General features: G+C 55.6%; 2 protein-coding genes across 3 annotated transcripts; one reads left to right on the top strand and one right to left on the bottom strand.

Annotated features, from left to right (window-relative positions):
* Nucleotides 1–3,562: 3,562 nt before the first annotated feature.
* PLA2G3 (phospholipase A2 group III) lies at nucleotides 3,563–8,965 on the top strand. Its single transcript, XM_047088415.1, has 7 exons — nucleotides 3,563–4,103; nucleotides 5,118–5,250; nucleotides 5,499–5,633; nucleotides 5,899–6,206; nucleotides 6,902–7,031; nucleotides 7,141–7,257; nucleotides 7,907–8,965. The coding sequence occupies exons 1-7, from the start codon at nucleotides 3,563–3,565 to the stop codon at nucleotides 8,109–8,111; spliced, it is 1,569 nt and encodes a 522-aa protein (XP_046944371.1). The 3' UTR covers nucleotides 8,112–8,965.
* Nucleotides 8,966–9,143: 178 nt separating this feature from the next.
* INPP5J (inositol polyphosphate-5-phosphatase J) lies at nucleotides 9,144–18,102 on the bottom strand. 2 transcript variants are annotated; one of them, XM_047088395.1, is made up of 13 exons: nucleotides 17,998–18,102; nucleotides 16,303–16,359; nucleotides 14,743–14,864; nucleotides 14,503–14,611; nucleotides 14,177–14,293; nucleotides 13,666–13,841; nucleotides 13,142–13,253; nucleotides 12,892–13,001; nucleotides 12,570–12,753; nucleotides 10,519–10,656; nucleotides 10,280–10,357; nucleotides 10,059–10,163; nucleotides 9,144–9,860 (listed from the first exon to the last, which is right to left on the bottom strand). In XM_047088395.1, exons 1-13 carry the CDS (start codon nucleotides 18,100–18,102, stop codon nucleotides 9,354–9,356), a joined length of 1,920 nt encoding a protein of 639 aa, XP_046944351.1. In that variant the 3' UTR covers nucleotides 9,144–9,353. The 2 variants fall into 2 exon arrangements, with proteins under 2 accessions (XP_046944351.1, XP_046944350.1); XM_047088394.1 differs by having other exon boundaries at nucleotides 14,743–14,859; nucleotides 15,206–16,359.
* Between the last annotated feature and the right edge of the window lie 1,028 nt (nucleotides 18,103–19,130).

The raw sequence follows: 19,130 nt of genomic DNA on the forward strand, positions 1-19,130 counted from the left end.
CTTGCACTTCTAGCTCCATCTTAGTGGTGGCTTCCTAGAGGACCCAAGTGACACTCAGGCCCTGGCTCCCCTGGGCTGCCAGACCCTGTCCCCTCAGGGGATGAGTTCTTCTCCATCTCCCTAGTTGAGCATGCTCTGTCCCCCTTCCCTCCTCTTTCTGTTCAGGGCTCCCCCTGTGCCTGGCAGTAGTGGACACTCAGTAACTATTTGTTTTTGAATGAATGCAGAATGTTCTGGAGCTGGGCACTGCCCACACCATTCTCCTGGCACAGAGAGCTGCAGAAAGCCCTCCTGGTGGGGTAGAGAAGGCAAGCTCCAAGGGCTCCAGGCAGTGGGGAGGAAGTCCCTGAGATGGGGAGGTGGTAGGGGAGCTGAGAGTCTCCCAGGATCACGGGAAATCCTCCCCACAGCCCAAGGAAAGTCTGACCTGGCTTTTCCCAAATCTACTGTGTGACTCCTGGCAAGTTACTTCCCTTTTGGAGACTCTCCATCCATCTCAATAGTCGATGAGAAGCCCTACCCTGCCTGTTTCCCTAGGGAGGGGCAGGGGTTGTGGGCATCAGATGAGACCATGGCTGGGAAAAGGTTGGGTACCCTGGGTCCTGGGCCTGGGGTGAGGGTGTGGAGGGGGAGAACAAACAGAGAAGGAAGGAAGAGAGAAGAATGAGGGGAGAGAAACAGACACAGACACACAGACACACACATAAGTGAGGAAACCATGAGACATAATGAGGGAATGAGTAAGAAAGAGAACAGGAAGGGAGGAGAAAAACCAGAAGACCCCAAGAAACAAAAAGGAAAACAGAGAGAGGGATAAAAATTAAGAGAGAAACAGGAAAAAGAGGGAAAGAGAGCCAGGGGAGAGGACAGGGATCCTCAGAGACACAAGGGCACAAGAAATGAGATAGAGAGAGAGGGAGGGAGAGAAGCAGAGACAATAACACAGGGGGAGGGGCAGTGAAAAGCCACACAGAGGAAAGAAAAAGAAATGGAGGGAGAAAATGAGATGGAGCGTTAGAGTCAGAGAAAGATGGAGAGAGGGGGAGATACAGGAGAGAGAAAGAAATGAGGAGAATCAGGGCCAGAGAGGGAAAGAGACCAAGGGAGAGAAGGATGAGAGAGAAGCCAAAGGTGACAGAGCGATGGGGACCGATGGACAGAAAGAGCGATAAATGATCAGACCCCACAGACCTCTGCCCCTCACTCACTCACTGTGAACCCTGCCCCACTCCAGACAGGTGGGGATCCAGAAGAAAGCCTCAGCTCCCCTTTTGTCTGCAGGGCCTGGCCTATCCTGTCCTGCTGGTTTGGCTCCTGCCATCCTCTGTGGTAAGGCTTTTGAGGGGCACCCAATGGGAGGCAGGGCTCCAAAGCTTGTCCTGTAGGTTGACTGACGTGGCCACTGGGTGGAATCTGAAGGGAAAACCCAGTGACACCTTCCCTTGAGGCCTGGGCAGGCCCCAGCCTGCCTTCTTTTGGGGCCCAGACTAAAAAAGACCTCAAAGATCACTGCCATCATGCTCTTCACTGTACAGAGGAGGAAATTGAGGCCTAGAGAGGGAGAGGGACAAGCCTGAAGTCACAAAACCAGGTCATGGCCTAGTTGGAACTAACTTTGATGGATGCTGAGGCCTGAAAATCTGGAGACTTGCTTTCTCCTGGTCAATTTGCTTCCTGCCCAGGGATGTCCTGAGACTTTAGTGACAGTATCCTGGATGCCAGTTCCTGGGTGGAGAGTTTTACCCAACATCCCGTGAACTGACTACTGTGATAAGACCCATCATACAGATAAGGAGACTGAGGCTCAGAGAAGTTAAGACTTCAAAGCCTGAGGTCACACAGTGTCAATACCCCAGATAGGTCTGTTTGACCTTGAAAGTTGGGTTCCTGCCATGGGACCTCCCAGCCACCGTGGGTAATGAGCTCTGTAATATGGAAAAGGTGGGCAGAGGTGGGTGGCCATTCCTCCAGTTAGGGAAAATTACCAGAACAATGGTTTCAAAACATTAGAATTCTTCCCAGAGGGACCCACCTTTGTTCAGTGGTGTTCCTACCTTTAGGAACCCCAGGTCTCCCTACCCTTCCCACCACCACACTCTATTCCACATCCCTTTTCTCAACCTCTGAAGAGAAGGAGTTTGGCTCTGGGCTACTCCCACCCTCTCTCCCTCTTCATTGTCCCCAGCCATGACCTCCTGAACCACAGGCCCAGGCTGGTTCTGAGTATAGAGGTGGGCCTACACACCCTAAAGCCCCCCTTCTACCTGCTATGCACAGTGAGCATCTCCCCCAGCTCTGCCCGTGGCTCTGCCTCACTGGGGCTTACCCTCCTGGAAGAGACTTGGATGGAGATTGGGAGGAATGTTGGAGGAGCAGTAGGCTGATGGGAAGAACGACAATCACTTTCCCTACCAGCTCTGATCTCCCAGTAAAGCTTTCCAAGAACTATACTGCCAGCCTCTAACCCCTCCCTAGCTAGATCCTGTCCCCTGAGGTTTCCTCACCCTCAACGATCCTCAGTTTCTTCATCTGCATTATGGGTGTAAGCACCCCAACTTCCCTGGATGATTGGAAGGCGAATGATACGTTAGCTTTGGGACACAGGAACACGTGCTGGCTGTAAACTCTCCCTAGTGGAGAGGCCACTCCTCTTGGGGAGCACATGACGCTACTGTGTCCCACTGGTGGCTACAGTCCAAGGATGGAGATGGTTGCAGACTGAGACCCCTGCCCAGCCCTCTACTCCTCTGGGGGCCATAGTCCCTTTAAGTCTGGAGCATAGCTCTGCCCCATGTTGCTCTCAAGGTCTGCTCTGGCTATGTTTCCACCATCAGATCAAGAGGGTTGCTGCTTGGCCAGGCCTCTGCCTTTGAGTCCCAGGAAATAGAGAGCCCTGGGGTGCTGTTCCCTGATTATGCCAAGAGGCTTTCTTAGAACCAACCCTGGGTGATGGTGGGAGGGCACACTCCAGGTGGCCAGGAGATGGATGCTCCCTTTACCAGAAACCTCAGGAGCTCCCAGGGTGGGGGTAGCTACAGGGCCCAAACCCTGCCCTCACCTCTTTCACCCAACTCTGGTAGAGGCCATGGCCCTCTGCCAACTTCATGGAGGAGGGTGTGGCAGCCACTACTGGGGTGGGGGTCTAAGGATGAGTTCTGGGAGCTTCCTCTGAGCCCCTGAACCCTCTTCCCTCCCTAGGAAGAAAGGGATCCCTTCCTGGCCCCCTGCCCCAGGGCCCAAGGCTTTGGCTCCCACAGTCCCCATCCAGGCGGGGCTGGCAGCAGGTGACTGGATGAGAAAGGCATGGTGAATGGGGGCGTGGGCCTTGGCAAGTACACTCCTTGGCCAATCAGCGGCCTGCCCAGCCGGTGGATTCAGTTACAAGCCAGAGATCACCCCATACTCCAGCCTCCTTCCTACTCCTCCCAAAGCTCCATTCATTGGCCCTGCCGCAGGGTCTGCAGGGCACCGCTTCCGCTCAGCTGCTTAAATCTGCTGCCTCGTGCGCTGCCAGGGGTAGGTGTTGTGGGGGCTTTGTCTGACTGGGCTGGGCCAGGACAGAATGGGGATTCTGGTAGTGCTGTTAGGGATGCTGAGCTTCCTGGGAGTGGCTGTGGGGAGCTCCTCTGCCCTCCTCTGGGACAGCACCTCCTGCCACTTGGCCAGGCCCACCCCCGGCAGCCCCTTGGGGACCCTGAGCTTTCTGGGCAAGAATGCCCAGGGACTGGCCCTGGTCCACACCCACTGGGATGAGCACGGGAGGCTGCAATCTTGTAGCCAGCAAGACGAGCCAGAGCTCACTGCAGCCTTTAGTGCTCTCTGTGCTGGTGAGATCACCCGGGGCGCCTTCATCCACACCCCTGGACCTGAGCTGCAGAGAGCGCTGGCCACACTTCAGAGTCAGTGGGGAGCCTGCCGAGGGACTGAAGAGGGTCCAGCAGGGGCTAGGGAGAAGCGAGCAGCAGGGGTCAGGGAAGAGCAAGCAGAAGGACACAGAGGAGCACCCAGCAGCATAGGACACCAGCGGTTGAAGAGAGGCTGGACTATGCCTGGCACGCTGTGGTGTGGAGTCGGGGATTCTGCCGGAAACTCCACAGAGTTGGGTGAGTGATGGGGATGTGGACTAGGGGGTAGGGGAGGGAAGTGCAGGCTTTTGCCCTGGCCCCCATTATTCCAGACTGTGTGTCCTTGGGGGAATGACTTAACCACTGTAAACTTCAATGTCTTCATCTGTAAAATGGGGTGACCATAAGTCTCATCATGGGTTGCTTGAATTAGGTCATAGATGGGAAACGTCCTAGTCAAAACTTGGAGTCCTCATTAATCACCATCCCAGGGAGGGGGTGGACTGGGATGGGTCCCAGGTTGTCCAAGCCAAAACACCATCACCTAAGAGGAGGCTTTATGAGGACAAGGTGCCCAGTGGAATGGACACTGAGACCCAAAGGCCTGGGTTAGCAAATTCAAGCTGAACAGGTCACTTCCCCTCTCTGAACCTTGGTTTTCTCACCTGAACCATGAAAGTGACATTTCCCTCACAGGGCTGCTGTAAGCTTGGGTGTGGGAAGTGCCAGGCACTTGGGAAATGCTCAGTAAAAGGCACTATTGCTTTTTACTGACAAACAAACATGGATGACTTTTTTGCACTGTCAGTACAGCTGTCTTTGTGCATGCATGGCAGGCTGGGGGCAGGCTTTGGCACCTGAGTTGGAGCAGACTGGCATCCTGACAATGCTTCATCGTGCCAATGAGAAAGGTTGCACCCTGCCTGTTTGCCATTCCATTCCACACACATTCATAACTTCTGAGTTTTATTTGGGGTGTGAGCTTGGGAGCTCTGGAGGCAGACTTTAGTCCCTGAGTAAGTCCCTTTCCTGGACAAGGGCTCCTGGGTGGGCTGCCTGGCACTTGGAGCTGCCCAGTAGAGGCTGCGCATGGGTGCTCTCTTCAGGCTTTGAAACTGAGTGTCCCACAGACAGTGGTCTGAGGCCGCCCAGGGCATCTGTGCCAGGGCTGGGGTGAGAATAAGGTCCCTGCTTCTTGCACTGGATGGGCATAGCCAGTGTGTGGTGCCCAGGACCCTGCTGAGCTGGTGCCCCTGCCCCTGCTTCCTGCAGGGATCTTCCAAGGCCCTGATCTCTGCTGCCGGGAACATGACCGATGCCCACAGAACATCTCGCCCTTCCAGTACAGCTATGGTATCAGAAACTACCGATTCCACACCATCTCCCACTGTGACTGTGATGCCAGGTTGGCAGTGGGCAGAGAGGGTTGGGGACTTACGGGTGGAGTAGTTCCTGGGTGCAGAGACTGGGATTCCAAAGAATCCTAAAGAATCAGCTAGTCAGACACCCTACCATGCAGGTGGGAAAGCTGACCCTAGGAGAAGAAGAGACTCTTGGATCCCAAACCACCTGGATGGTAGTGACTGGGTGGGCTGGAGGAGGAGCCAGGTGGCTCTCTGTGGTCCAGGGACCTGAGTACCAGCTCTGGGGCAGGTTCCAGCAATGCCTGAAGAACCAGCAGGACTCCATCTCGGACATCGTGGGTGTGGCCTTCTTCAATGTGCTGGAGGTCCCCTGCTTCGTGCTGGAGGAGCAGGAGGCGTGTGTGGCGTGGTACTGGTGGGGAGGGTATGTAGCTGCCCCCTTCAATCTCCTTCCCAGCCAGAGAGGGAGCCCAGGGAGGGATGCCTGCCTGTATATCTGTCCTGTATGAGGAATGATGCCTCATCCTCCCTGTCTTCTCCTCAGGACAGGGCCAGGATGCAGACCTTCCCTGGGTGCCCAATACAACCCAGTGGGACAAGGGATGGGACTGGCAGAAACTTGGTCTCCATGGAGAGGAACCTAGGGCTTCTGGGAGGGGTATTATGAGTTACCAATTGCCACCTTCCAGGTGCAGAAGGTATGGCTCCATACCTCTTGCCCACCTCCAGCCCAGGACCCTCTATAATGCCTCCTGGAGCTCCCCAGCCACCCCCCAGCCTCCCAGCCTTCAGAACCCAGCCCCTAGCAAGCCACAACAGAAGCAGCATCCTCAGAAGCGACCACCGCAATGGAAAGGGTCTAAGCACCCCATCAAAACCAACACCACAGCCCTCCGGACCCCTGTGGCCTCCACCCAGCCTGATATGTCCCCCACAGCCTGGCTGGAGGTCACCCATCCAGGCCTCCAGGGGCCATGGAGTGGCCTAAAACCTCAGGGTGAGTTCCAAACCTAACTTTGGGGGTTCCTGATGTGGGAAGGTGTCCCTGCCTCTGTACAAGGTCGAGGACCCTGTGTTGTTTCCCTTCCTGTTCCAAACTCCTCCTGGGGGTCTCCCAACCTCTCCCATCAAATCATGCTGCAGCCAGAGGGGTTTTCATAAGCCTTAAACTTGACCATATCACTCCTCACTGAGCCCCCACCTGGCTCCTCTTACTTCAGATGATGATGTCCCAACACCCAGGGGCCTTCAGGTGCTGGTCCTGCAGACTACTTCCCAGCTGAAACTCACAAACCTCATTTGGTTGCTCTCTCCCACCTCTGGGCCTTTGCTCATGCTGTTCCTTCTGCCTGGAGCACTCTCCCGAATTTTTCTCCTAGCCTCGGTTTAGCAGTCTCTGCCTCCAAAAAGCCTTTCCTGATCACCCTGGGCTTCCCCTATGGAAGCCCATAGGCTTCTTCTGAGCTTCCCCTATGGTGGCACTGCCATGTGTGTTTGTGTGTGTGTGTGTGTGTGTGTGTGTGTGTGTGTGTGTGTGTGTGATGTGTGTGGCACTCTGAGGGCACGAAGGGCATGAGACACGAGGACACTGTGTTTGAGCGCATGTGCCTATGTTCCTCCTAAATGGCAGTGGGCATTGGAGGGCTTTGCTGGGGACTGGGCTACCCTCATCACCATGCTCCCCCAACCCAGATGTCCGCCGAGCCTGCCGCAGCTTCCGCCACTTGGATCAATGTGAGCAGCAGATCGGGCCTCAGGAAACAAAGTTCCAGCTGCTCAATAGTGCTCATGAGCCCCTCTTCCACTGCAACTGCACACGCCGGTGAGGCCTGCTTGGGCCCTTGGGGGGTGGGCAGCCTGCTGCCAGTCACTAAGAGGGGGCTGCTGGGTGGCCAGGCACTACCCTAGCCTAATCCTGCCTCTGCCCTCAGCCTGGCACGCTTCTTGAGGCTCCGCAGCCCACCTGCAGGCACCAGTGTACTTTGGGAGCTGCTAGGCACAACCTGTTTCAAGCTGACCCCTCCACTGGACTGTGCTGAGGGCACAGGGTAAGTCATGGCAAGGCCAGGAGGGAGGGGACATTTTCCCAAGGGGTGGGTTGCCTGTGGGGATGGGGATGTGTGCCAGGACTAAGGGGATGGAGAAAGGGGTTAGGGCACCTCTGAGCTCCATTTTCATCATACCCTACTCCCTCGTGCTCCAGGTTCAGCTCTGCAGTTGGTTCATATGGGTTGATGTTGATTCTTTCACTTCCTGTGTGATGTCACAAGTTGAGTCACCTCTCCTTGTCTCCATTTTCTTATTCGTAAAATGGATGTAGAAGCCAAGGAAATGGCGTGTGTGACACATATAGCCCAAGGCCTGCCTGGCACACAGTAAAAGGCTTACTTGCTTAACTCTTGCTTTTAACCTAAAATCTCATTTCAATTCTGATTCCCAGAGAAAGCTGCTTGTTACCTTTCCCTTTTCACAGGTGAGGAAACCGAGGTCCAGATTGGCCCGGGTTTCTGCAGCCAGCTAGCAGCAGAACTGGGGCCTCTGGGTGCTAGCCCAGGTTTATTCTGCCCCCTTCTAGATGTAACCCACCCTTCCCTGGCGCCAGCCCTGCTCCTCTCTAGGCCTCGGTCCCCCTGTCTGCAGAGCAGGGTGGGATCCTTGGCAGCCATGACCACCTGCCCCACTTTTCTCCGTTCACAGCTGTTTCAGAGACCCTAGGGCCATCAAGGTGTCAGCTCGGCACTTGCAGCGACTTCAGCAGAGGCGACTCCAGCTCTGGGGTGTGACCACAGATGAGGGGCAGGTATGGCCTTCAAATCACCCAAGAGCCCCCATGTCATTCTATGACCGGTGTCTGCAGCTGACCCAGGCAGCCTGGAGACCTGACAGGCAGCAGAAATCCTAGAACCACTGACCTCAGTTCCAGCTCTCCTGGGCACCAAACTGGACCTTGCTCCTGGCTCTGCTAGGCCCTGGGGGTCTTGGCCTACTCTCCATGTGTTAGATTGAAGCATAGCACAGGCCCTTGTAGACAGCCAGGAGGCTGGATGGGGGGAAGAGGGAGCAAGGCTGAAATGCCAGACCACGTCTCCTGCTGTGCTGAGCAATCTTGAGCTGGTGATACAACGCCTCTGTGCTTGGATGTGGTGTTCAAGAGGCTCATTCTGGGGAATGGGGAAAGGGTAACCTACTACAGCAGCCTCAGGAGGTACTAGTAAGAGGTACATGTATCTTCAGGTCGCAAAATTAATATGTGTCTCAAGACCCTGCTCAGAGGAACCCCAGCACCTATCTGCTGAGGCCTGAGGCAGTAGGTCAGAAGATGGGATATCACAGAAGTGCCTGTGTCTGAATCCAGGAAAGAGGAGGGTGGCTAGAGAGGGCTTCCTAACTCTTCTCCCTGGGGGATCCCTTCTCTTAACAGCTGCCATGCCCTTCCTGGCCCAGCCCTGGCCCAAATCTCTGTGTCCTTGAGCAAGGGGCCTCCCTGACTCTGAGCCTTAGTTTCCTCCTCTGAAAAAGCAGGGTGTAATCAGGACCTACCTCATAGGATTGTTGAGGATTAAGTAAACCAATACATGGACAGTGCTTAGCACCTTGTAAATGTTCCCTCCCTGTAACGTAGAGCCAAACTGTGGTTAGGTGTCTGATTTGGAGAGGTTCACCTCCTGGAGGCCTCAGTTTGCCCATCTGTGAAAGGGGTCTAAGAATTGCACTGAACTCAATACCACAACTCAGGGTTGTGGTGCAGATTAAAAGAGATGGCATGTGTAATGTATATATACAGCTTGTGCCTGGTAATTGTCAGATCTGTCATCGTCTTCCTCTAGAGTCTGATCCTCTGACTACCCCGACCCCCAGACTGCTAACAAGTTAGGAAGGAGTCAGGAGTGATGCTGGAGAATTTAATTTCTAATTGATGACCTCCAGGATTGCCCCCCCCCATCCCAGATGGGGGCCAATAGGGCTTTGCTGATTGTCACAGTTGAGGTGCCGGGACTCAGTTTGGGGGACCCCAGATGGCCACCCCTGGCCAAGACAGTGGCAGGTGCGGATAAAGCTGGAGCAGCAGCAAGAGGGACACAGGTGGGTTTGCAGAAGATTGGGGCACAGTGGGGACTGCCTGGGCCCATCTGCCCATCCATCCTCAGGGCCCCAGGCCCCCTTCCTCTAGCCCCTGCCGGCCCTGGGGACTGGGAGACAGGCTATGAGGGGCTGGGGCTTCCCGATTAGGTCCCCAGGAACCACCACCACCAGGGTCAACAGTCTCCAGGCGCAAGGCAGGCAGCAAGCCCAGGCTTCGAGGCACAGGTGGTGGGAAGGCCCAGGGACCAGGCAGCCCAGAGGGCCCCTCCTCACTACTGCCCCGGCTGCTACCATCATTGCCCCTGTCAGGGGCCATCCGAGGCAGGCGGCGGCTCTGGGGTGAGGGGCTGCGGCTGGCACCGCGGCGTTCACGGGATGAGGGCCGCAGGGCAAGGCCGGGGAAGCGGGCCAGGCCCGGGCTGCGGCTACGGTGTCTCTTGGACTTGCCAGGGCTGGGGCTGCGGGACTTGGGTGCAAGCAGCTCCAGGGTACTGTCATCCTCGTCCTCTGAGCTGGCACTTGAGCTATCTGTGCTGCTGCTGGCCAACTCCGAGGTAGGCAGCGAGATCTGGGAGGAAGGTTGGTTACTGGTTTGTCTCACTCCCCAACCAGCCACTCAAGGCGTCTTGGAACCACTCCAACCCTGCCCATTGGCAGACCCAGGAAGGTTAGGCTACTTGTAGGAGATCATGGAGCAGAATGTGGAAGCTGTGACATTTGAACAGGGGCTTTTAGTACCCCTCGTCCTGCAGTCTGACCTACTCACCTGGAAGGGCTCAGTGACACCGATGAGGATGCTGTGGGTGTGGCTATAATAGCCCAGTATGAAATCTCCATGGCCCTTGGGAAGTGACTCCTCACTGAAGGTCACCTGATGGGCCCAGGGCATAGGCCCAGGTTGGGGTCAGCCTCAAAGACTGACCAAGCCAAGTCCTGAGCCCAAGGGCCACAGGGACTTCCTCCCACTCTTCCCCTCCCCTTAAGTACCTGGTAGATGTTCCCATCCACATCCTCATGTTTGGCCCAGACATAAGCCACGTAGTCCTTACAGTGGCGGAAACCCACCTGGGGCGAGAGGAATCAGGGTTATGACTCCTATCACCTTACTCCAGTGGCCCCCCAGTGTAGCAACAAACTCTGGAGAAGCCAGTAATTCCCCCTGGGTACCCAGCTGCTCTTCCAGACCCTCCCTTCCCTGAGTCACTGACCATCCCTGCCCTTCTCACCCGGTACAAGCCGATCCAGTCCCAAGAGCTGCGGGCGAACACTGTTTCTATGCGGTACCTCACCACAGCCTGCTCTGGCCGCACCCACTCATCTGCCACCTCCAGCCGCACTAGCGGCACGTCGTCCCTGTAGGCAAACTGCCCAGGGGCAGGGGGAACATCAGGGGAGACCCTCGAGTATCCCATGTACCTAGGGCCCTTGGGCCTGAGTCAGCAAAAATAGGCTGAGATAAAGGGTCTTTGAAACCACCTTACAGACTGGGAAACTGAGGCAAAACAGGTCTAGGATAGGGACGCCTGGGTGGCTCAGTCAGTTAAGCATCTGCCTCTTGATTTCGGCTTAGGTCATGATCTCATGGTTCATGGTTCAAGCCCTGCAGCGGGCTCTGTGCTGACAATGTGGAGTCTGTTTGGGAGTCTCGGTCTCTTATTCTCTCTCTCTGCCCCTTCTCCCCGCCTCTCAAAATAAATAAACTTTAAAAAAAAAAAAAAAAAAAGAATAGGTCTAGGATAAATGCCGGGCTTTCTACCCTCCAGCCCAGGGCTCTTTATGCCCATAGCCTCGTAAGGGAGTAAGAATACAGCTTTGAAGTGAATAGTGTAGCCCTGTTTCTGTCATTGCTCTTTCTCTGTCCCTCAGGACTCAGATGGTGTGTCAGCCTCCAGCTTTTGTCTGCTCCCCTGTTTATGTGGTTTCAGGTTTCCCTCACTCCTCAGTTTTTGAGCCAGGCTGTTCCAGAAGAAACCAGCACATCTTCTCCCTGTCCCTAGGTTCCTAACAGAAGGTTTGCCTGGGGTGGCCTCTTAGAAACGCTCTCCAGGGCCTTGCAGGTCAAAACTCCCACTAAGCCCCGTTCTGATTGTGTTGCTTTGGATGAGAGACTTAAGTTCTCTGAGCCTCATTTTCCTCACCAGTAAAACTAGGAGGAGAATTTAGATATCTCAGGGCCTACTAAGGCATTCAAAGGGATGACAAAGCCACAGGGACTAGCATGTATTAGGTGCTCGATAGGTAACATTCTGCAAGGGTCAGAGTCCTTGATGAGGAGGGGAGGTCAGGGTACCCAAAAGGAGTGGCACTCAAAAGTCACCCAGAAGGAGTGGTTCTGAAGGTGAGGCTCCTGACTGAAGGTTAAACTTCATACCCAAGTCTCTTACCAAAGATTATGGGAGGCCAGATGTGGGCAGATTTGCATTCCCAGCTGAGGATACTGGCCAATGGCCCACTGACTGACCACATGACAAAGTTACCAGGGAAAACATTCTCTGGTCTGCAGGGTTCCCTCTTATCAGATCAAGGGAATCGGAGAGCCCAGAGTTGGGTTTCAGGACTGGACAGGCGGGATCTACCCTCCTCTGCTGCTGAGAGTATGTGCAGCTTGGGGTACATGCCTACCCCACTAGAAGGCCTCAGTTTCCCCCATAGAAAAACAGAGTGTTGGACTACATGGTCTCTCAGGTCCCATTCTGACATTCTAGCATTTCTCCTTTTTACTTTGCCAACCAGAGACCTCAACCCTAAACACAATGTTAAATTATAGTAACTAGAATTTAGCTTTGTATTTTTCATGTCTCTACTCCTCCTCCCCATTACTACCTCACTTATAGCACCTGGCACATAGTAAAATGATAAACAAATAATGAATAAATATGAAGGAAAACTATACGGAGTCTGAATAAACATTTTGATTTTGCTGGTCTTATTATATGAATATATAAAGCGAATTTTAGCATAAATTGCCCTAATCCTTTCTCAGAACAGAGTTAGGGATTAGTGGAAAAGGCATAGACTCTGAAATTAGGCTAGCTTGGGTTCAAATCCTAATTCTTCTGTTTATCAGCTGTGTGACCCTGGTATGATGCTGTGTCTCTGAGCCTCAGTTTCCTCATCTGAAAATGGAGATCATAACCCACTCCCACTCTGCTATGATGAATGGATGCTGCTGAAGGCAGGTGCAAGGGATTACTGGTGGGCCATGGGGATGTCCCCATGAAGGGATGCTGAGCTGGACCTGGGGATGTCATGAGGGGAACATGAAGCCAGGACTCACCTGCAGGATGAACTGAGCAGCCACGGGCTTGTGATCGCTGACTGTGTATTCCATGTGGCTACGGTAGCTGTACTGGGTCACCTTGAGCCGGTGGCTTTCCCGTCCTGAAGGGCTGGGACCCACACTTGGAGCCTTGACCTTCCACAGGATACGGTCTGTCCAGGCTGGCTTCCGCTTCTTGGCACTGCAGTGAGCAGGGGTGACCCAAGTTTCAGGGGATAGGGTTTGAGGCACAGCCCCCAGCCTTACTTCTTGCCCCGCTTTCTTCCCTATCCAGACGACTTCAGCCCACGTGTCCACCTCGTCCCAGTGCTGAGCTCACCTGGTATCATATTTGTTAGTACCCACATCAAACTTGAAGGTGGGTGCAAAGTTGAGGGGCCCCTCCTGGAAGCCCTTCAGGATGGGCCAGGTGTTCTTGGCCATGTTGAGCTGTGAAGGTCCAAAAGGGCAGAATTGGACAACAGCTTGGACAGGGCAGGTGAAGGCAAGGGCAAGAGCTGAGGATACAAAAGTGTGTCCAGTCATGCTCTGTGTGCTTGGTGTTTAGGGTGTGGGCTGGGATTCTATACCTGGTCCTTCTCCCAGAGCTGGTGGAGCTGATCACTGTCAATGGCAAACTTGACAAAGTGCAGGTCATAGCTCTCAATGCGGAAGTTGAGGTCCCCAAACCAGAACACGAGGCTGTTCAGGGGTGGGGGTCAGGAGGGTCCATGGGGTGAAAGATCCTTCTCTACCCCCATCCAACGACAGCACTGGATGCCCCTAGTGATGATGCAGTGGGTGGAGTGGGTGGCAGCAGATCTACCCTGCCAAGGAGCAGCAGGGGGATGTGGATCTAGAACAAAGTTAGGTTCTGGGGCCTTCAGCAAGGCCCCACCCCTCAGCAAAGCTCCACCCAGCAGGCTCTGCCCCACCATCAAACTTACCAGCATTCGTGTTCCTAGATGTAGTTTAGGTGGTCACCCACCCCCATAGGCTCTGCCTCTCCCCCACAAGGTCCACCCAGACTGGCCCTCAGGTTCCTGTGGCCAAGTATTTGTACTGTGTCTTCTGAGACCCACCCTTCCTTCACCAGCCCCGCCAGCGCCCATACTCGTGATCCAGGATGCCATGTGCCCCGGGCCCCTGGAACTGCTGGAGGCTAAGGATGGTTTGGAAGTTGTCCTTGCGCTGCTCTGCCTTGTCCATGTGCGCTGGCAAGTGGCAGTTCAGGAAGCAGAGCATGTGCCCGAAGGCCGCCAGTCGCACGCTCACTCCACCCTTGTTGCCCTTGGGAGACAGGGTGGAGTGAGTCAAGGGTAGGGCCTAGGCAAATAGAAGAGGCACTGAGCGGGGCAAGAGAGGGGTGAGGCCAGCCAGCCCTTAGAAAAGGCTTAGAGAGGGGTGGGTTCTAGGAAAGGATCGGAACACTGGGATGGGTCAGGAACAGAAAGAGGGCTGGGTCTAGAAAATGGTGTGGGGTGTTGGGCGGGGTTGGGGAGAAGTAAACCTCAGGGTAAGAGGTGGACAAAGGGGAGGGGACCTTGCCTATGCTTGAGGGACCAGGGAACTAATCTATAGACCCCTTGGGGCCTTGTCCCCTCCAGGGCTGTTCCCATGCTCACCCAATAGCCTCCCAGGCCAGTGCGTGTGCAATCAGTTTGCACGTCTCTCAGGAAAGGCAAGTGGTAGTACTTGGCGAACAGCAGCAGGATGACGCCCTGCATCCGCACAGTACTCACCTGCGGCGAGAGGCAACGTGGCTGAGGGACCCCACACAACTCTCCCGCCCCACTGTGCCCTTTCCCCAAGTCTTTCAGATCTGCTCCTCCATCCTCCTATTTCACAGACCTGGCAACAGAGGCCCAGCAGGCCCCACGGTGAGTCCAGGCAGAGCTAGGGCCAGGAGTCCAGGGGTCTCCACCCTTCCAGGGGCTGAGGGAAACATTACCAGCACGAAGTTGAAGGGTGCCAGCGCGTCCATGAAGAGCTCACTCCACTGGTCTGTGAAGAGTGCATCCTTGAGCCGCTTGTTGATCATGGAGTTCACTTCCTGCAACCTGGTGGTGGGGTCAGGGTGGGAGATGAGGTCGCTATGGGTCTGGGAGTGCCCTAGAAGCCCCTCCCATGGGCAAAGCTCTGGGAGGCATAAGGGGTTCAGGAGCGGGGTCCACATGCCCTGCCCCCTCACCCAATGGCAATCATGTCCGACCCTTCACTGTCATCGCCACCGCTGCCCAGGTGGAGGAGGGATGTGACGTCATCAGGGGGCATGGCGGTGCCCACGTTCCACGTGACCACAGTGATCCTGGGGGTGTAGGAGGGGTTATCACTGGGCACCACTCCCTCATCTTCAACCTCCCTCCCACAGGGCTCTTTCTGGGGAAATAAACTGAGGCAGGTGTGGGTGTAAGCTCTCAGAAGGACTGTGGGCCCAATATCCCTCCTATTAGATTCTCCCGGAGGGAGGCAGGGGTGGGCAAGTCCCTTAGCAGGAGATGCTGTCTTCTAAAGATCCCACAGTAGGCACAGCACCCGCAAGGAGTCTTCCTCAGGGAAATAAACTGGGGCAGTGTAGGGTAAGCCACCCTAGAAGAATGGCTACTTTTGGAGCTCAAGCCCCACCAACCCTCCTCGGGAGAGGGCCCCCTCACCAGAAGCCAGGGTCGCTCTTGCAGGTAGGCTGAGCTGACCAAGAGGATGATGAGGTGGATGTAGAAGGGGAGGTGGTGACCGGAGCTGGAGTTTCTTGGGGCTGAACACTGGGGCTCAGGTGTCCACTAGGTCCTGCCCCCTGGGTGCTAGGCCTGGGGAGGGCCATCTCAGGGGCTGGGGGAACGCAAGGGGAGCGGTTGGGAGAGCGGCTGGGGGAACGACTGGGAGACCTGGGTGGCTTGGGCAGAGGTGGGGGCACAGTCTGTGCCGAGGAGGCCCCTGGCCGGAAGGTGGGGGACAGAAGTCCTGGGGAACGGGTAGTAGGCTCTGGAGGGCTCTGGCTCACATCTAGAGGCAGGGTCTGGGGTGGCCGGGACAGGACAGGATCCTCAGGGCTGCTGCGGGGGGCCTCAGGACGGGCTCTGAATGAGGGGGAGATTCGGGGGTCTGGGGGTGTTTGGATCAAGGATGTGGAGCCCGAAGGACCAGATGTCTGAGCTGAAGGCTGGAGATGCCCTTCAGAAGAGGGGAGAGGTTTAGGGGCTGGGGCATCCCTCTGTTTAGCGGGTGTCCATCCCACAGAGGCTGGGGTTGGTATCACAGATGCTGGAGCCAGGGCCTGTTCCTGAGAAGATGACAAAACTGGGGAAGAGTTGGAGGGGGGCTGTGGTGTCTGCTCCTCAGATGCCAGGACCAGGCTCAGGCCCGAAGCAGCGAGTGCTGGCTTGGGTCCCACGGAGGCAGGTGGCACCTGCTTCTGGTCCCTGGATGTTGGAGCCAGCCTGGGCCCCAGAGTGGCTGTGGGAGGCCTTGGCCCTGCTGAAGCAGACATTACCAGCTGCCCCAGGGATGTTGGAGGCAGGACTGAGCCTGAGGTCACTGGAGGAGGCTTCGGCCCAGCTGGGGCAGACATGACTAACTGGCCCACAGACGTTGGAGCCAGGTTGGAACTGTGGCGGGCAGGAGCGGTTTTCTGCCTGCTAGGGGTAGACAGCGGAGCCAGGATGGGTCGGGGAGACACCAGAGCCAGCCTTGGCCCCTCTGTGGAAGGTGGATTAGCTGCTCGTGGCCCCACAGGTGCTAGAGCCAATCTTGGTTCGGAGGGTACTGGGGCTGCATTCTCCTTCGCTGGGAGCTGAAAACTTGAGTCCACCTTGCAGAAGACAAGTCAAAGACTTAGGGTAGCCCTAACCAGGGGCTTGGGCCCCAACTTCCATAGAGACCCCGGTCAACTCCATCTAGCTAAGAAACGCACATCTTTGCAAGGAAGTTCTTCCTAATTTCTCACCTCAATCCATTCTGCTGTGAATCACCTTCATTTTGGGAGGAAACAGGATGCAGAAACTTATCCCCTCCCTCAAGTCTGACACCTCTCCTAGATGGGGAAACTAAGACCCCAACTCAAAGGAGGCAAGGTGTGAGCCTGAACCTAAGGGTTATCTCCTTGCCTTCCTGGCTGACACCAACTCCCTGGTCATGCTGGAGCGTTGGATGGCTGAAGCCATCTTCCCTTGGCAATGCTCCTTGCATTTCCTGCTGCTCTCCTGGCTAAGGGGTACTGACCTGACACCCCAGACCTGTCCTCTCTGGACACTTCGGGTCTAGCTTATTAAATACCCCTCCTTCCCTTCACAGCACCCAGGAACCCTCAGGTTCATTGCTGCCAAGCATCCCAAACTCCTCGGTCGTGCTCCTGTTTGTCCTCCTCATCAGTACCCATAGTTCCATGTAGGAGCAAGACCCCAGGACTAAGACTGGCCATGTCAACTCCAAGCCCAGCTCTGTGTGACCTTAGGCAAGCACCTCTCTGCCCAAGACCTCAGTTTTTGTCTGTAAAATGAAGGAATTTGGTGAAGGATCTCTGGCCACACCTTGTTCCTGAGAAGCCTTGGTCTCATAGTCTCTGCATTTATGACCCCAACATTTGCTAGGATTTCATTTGAGCCCATGGAATCATCCATTCTCATCAAGTGTGATTCTAACATTCAAAGTCCAGGATTCTGTTGATCTTGGCATTGCACTTCTCTGTGCCCAAATTGTACCTTCTCCCCATCTCCCCTACCTTTGAGGACAGGCAAGCATGTACCCTCTTTTTGTCTGGCAGGTGGAGTGGGGGGACATGAGGCTCTGCTGGGACCTTCTCCCCCTTCCCATCTGTCCTCTGTTTCTGATGCCCCTGTCTCCAGAAGACGGGATAAAACGTCCTTTGCCAGGGAGAGCAGAAGGTTTACACTAGCCCTGAGGTGGCCCCATTCCTGCCTCCAGACATGCAGCTTTGTCTGTGTCCAGTGTCCTTCTCGGTTCAGAGAACCTGAAACTCTGCCTCCACCTTCCTCCCCAAACTTAGCTCTTTGAGGCTGCATTTTGGGCATCCTCCTTGGCTCCAAGTGTCCCCCCAACCACCACACCGCCTCCAGCACTAACAACTTAGACATCCCAGATGTCACCGTTTTAGTCTTCAGGGACAAAGACAAACCTCCTCATTTTGCATTGCTTCAGAGAGAACAAGCAACTTGCCCAAGGTCACACAGCAAAGCTGGAGCACAGCTGGATTCCCTGACACCCAGTCTAGGGCTCTCCTGGGGGCTCCTAGCTATGGCTAACTCCATCTCTCTCTGGGTGTCCCATCACTGCCCTCTCAGCCCCCAAAGTGTCCTGTTTGCCTAGCCCCTGCTTGGTGGGCAAAGGAGAGTGCCAGCCCCTCAGCCAGGGGCACCAGGGTGCCTGCGGTGCGTGGGGGTGTGTGGGACCAAGGATCAGGGATGGGAGGGCTAGGTTTTAGGGGTCTTACCTTGGAAGGTGCCTCAGTTTGAGAAACCCCATGGGGCATGGGCAGGGGGCGCAGGCCAGTCCGGGTCCCTGGCCTCTTGCTGCCACTGCTGCTCTGGCCCTCCATGTCTGCAGCCCCTAGCAGCCCGGGCTCCCTCGGGCTCTGGCTCTAGCTCCTCCGCTCCCGGGAACCAGTGATGTCATCAGCCGTTTCAACCTGCTGAGAATTTAAAGACACAGGCACCCACTTCCCAGCCTAGAGGTGGCCTACCTTCTGGGAACCCTTCAGGCTGACTGCTGAGGCTGCAATGGCCATGGGGCAGGGTGGAGATCGTGCCCATTGGCCTGGCCTGGTTCCCAACTGGCAGCATGGAGGGGGCTGTCTGTCTGCCCCATCCTCCTGCCAGTAGGCCTGGTTGGCCCTTATTCAAGAGTAGGATATTGACACACCTGAGGATAAGGTAGAGACAGGTAGCTCAGAGGTCAGCACCCTTTTCAGGATGGCAGAGGCACCTGAATCCCTGCCATGATCCCGCAACCTTCTTGACTCCCTGCCAGCCCAGGGCTTGCCTTGGCCCCCACCTTTGCCCCATTTTCGGGCCTTGGTGCCCGCCCCAGCCTGGCTTGATCCTTTCCATCCCAGAGCCAGACACTCAGGCTCCGGCCACTGGAGTCCCCTCCCATTTCAGCCTCAGCACCACCCCCTGCTATCCTGCAAACACTTTGTCACCAGCCCAGGTTGCCTCCACAGGCCAGCCCCTCTCATCTTTCTTCTCAGGCACTCACTGGGTGTGGTTTGGGTGAAGGACTAGCTCAAGGTCACCTGGTGAGCTGGGGAGGTCTTGGGAGTTTCAGTGAGGAAAGGGAGTTTTCTCAGTGACCCAAGACCCGCAGGAACCAGTTGGGGTATCTGGGGGTAGGGAACTAGGGTGGAGAAAGGCCCAGCAGTGGGGGAACAGACTGGCAGGTCAAATATAGGCTTGGGAAACTTAGAAGGCCAAGACCCAGCACTGGGTCTGGGGAAGTGTTTGCTGAATGAGCGGTTGACTCAATCACTGAGTGAGAAGAGTGAATGCATGACAGAGCTCAGAGGTGGCCAGGGAGGATGGTGGGCCCTCTGCTTCTGCCTCTTTCCCTCTCTCACTTTTATCTGCT

Source organism: Lynx rufus, unplaced genomic scaffold (assembly GCF_022079265.1).
Source record: "Lynx rufus isolate CCGP_SWC_20201006 ecotype Redwood Valley unplaced genomic scaffold, mLynRuf1.p SCAF_24, whole genome shotgun sequence".
Classification (NCBI taxonomy): domain Eukaryota; kingdom Metazoa; phylum Chordata; class Mammalia; order Carnivora; family Felidae; genus Lynx; species Lynx rufus.

Bases quoted from the DNA above. Each gene is read 5' to 3' on its own strand.
- INPP5J (XM_047088394.1), bottom strand. From the start codon at position 18,102: ATGGAGGGCCAGAGCAGCAGTGGCAGCAAGAGGCCAGGGACCCGGACT. The intron at 14,612-14,742 runs GTGAGGGGGCAG...CCCCACCACCAG, and splicing joins TCGGACATGATTGCCATTGG to GTTGCAGGAAGTGAACTCCA. The intron at 10,358-10,518 runs GTGAGAAGGGCA...CTCTCGCCCCAG, and splicing joins ACTGGATCGGCTTGTACCGG to GTGGGTTTCCGCCACTGTAA.
- PLA2G3 (XM_047088415.1), top strand. From the start codon at position 3,563: ATGGGGATTCTGGTAGTGCTGTTAGGGATGCTGAGCTTCCTGGGAGTG. The intron at 5,251-5,498 runs GTTGGCAGTGGG...GCTCTGGGGCAG, and splicing joins CACTGTGACTGTGATGCCAG to GTTCCAGCAATGCCTGAAGA. The intron at 6,207-6,901 runs GTGAGTTCCAAA...CCCCCAACCCAG, and splicing joins GAGTGGCCTAAAACCTCAGG to ATGTCCGCCGAGCCTGCCGC.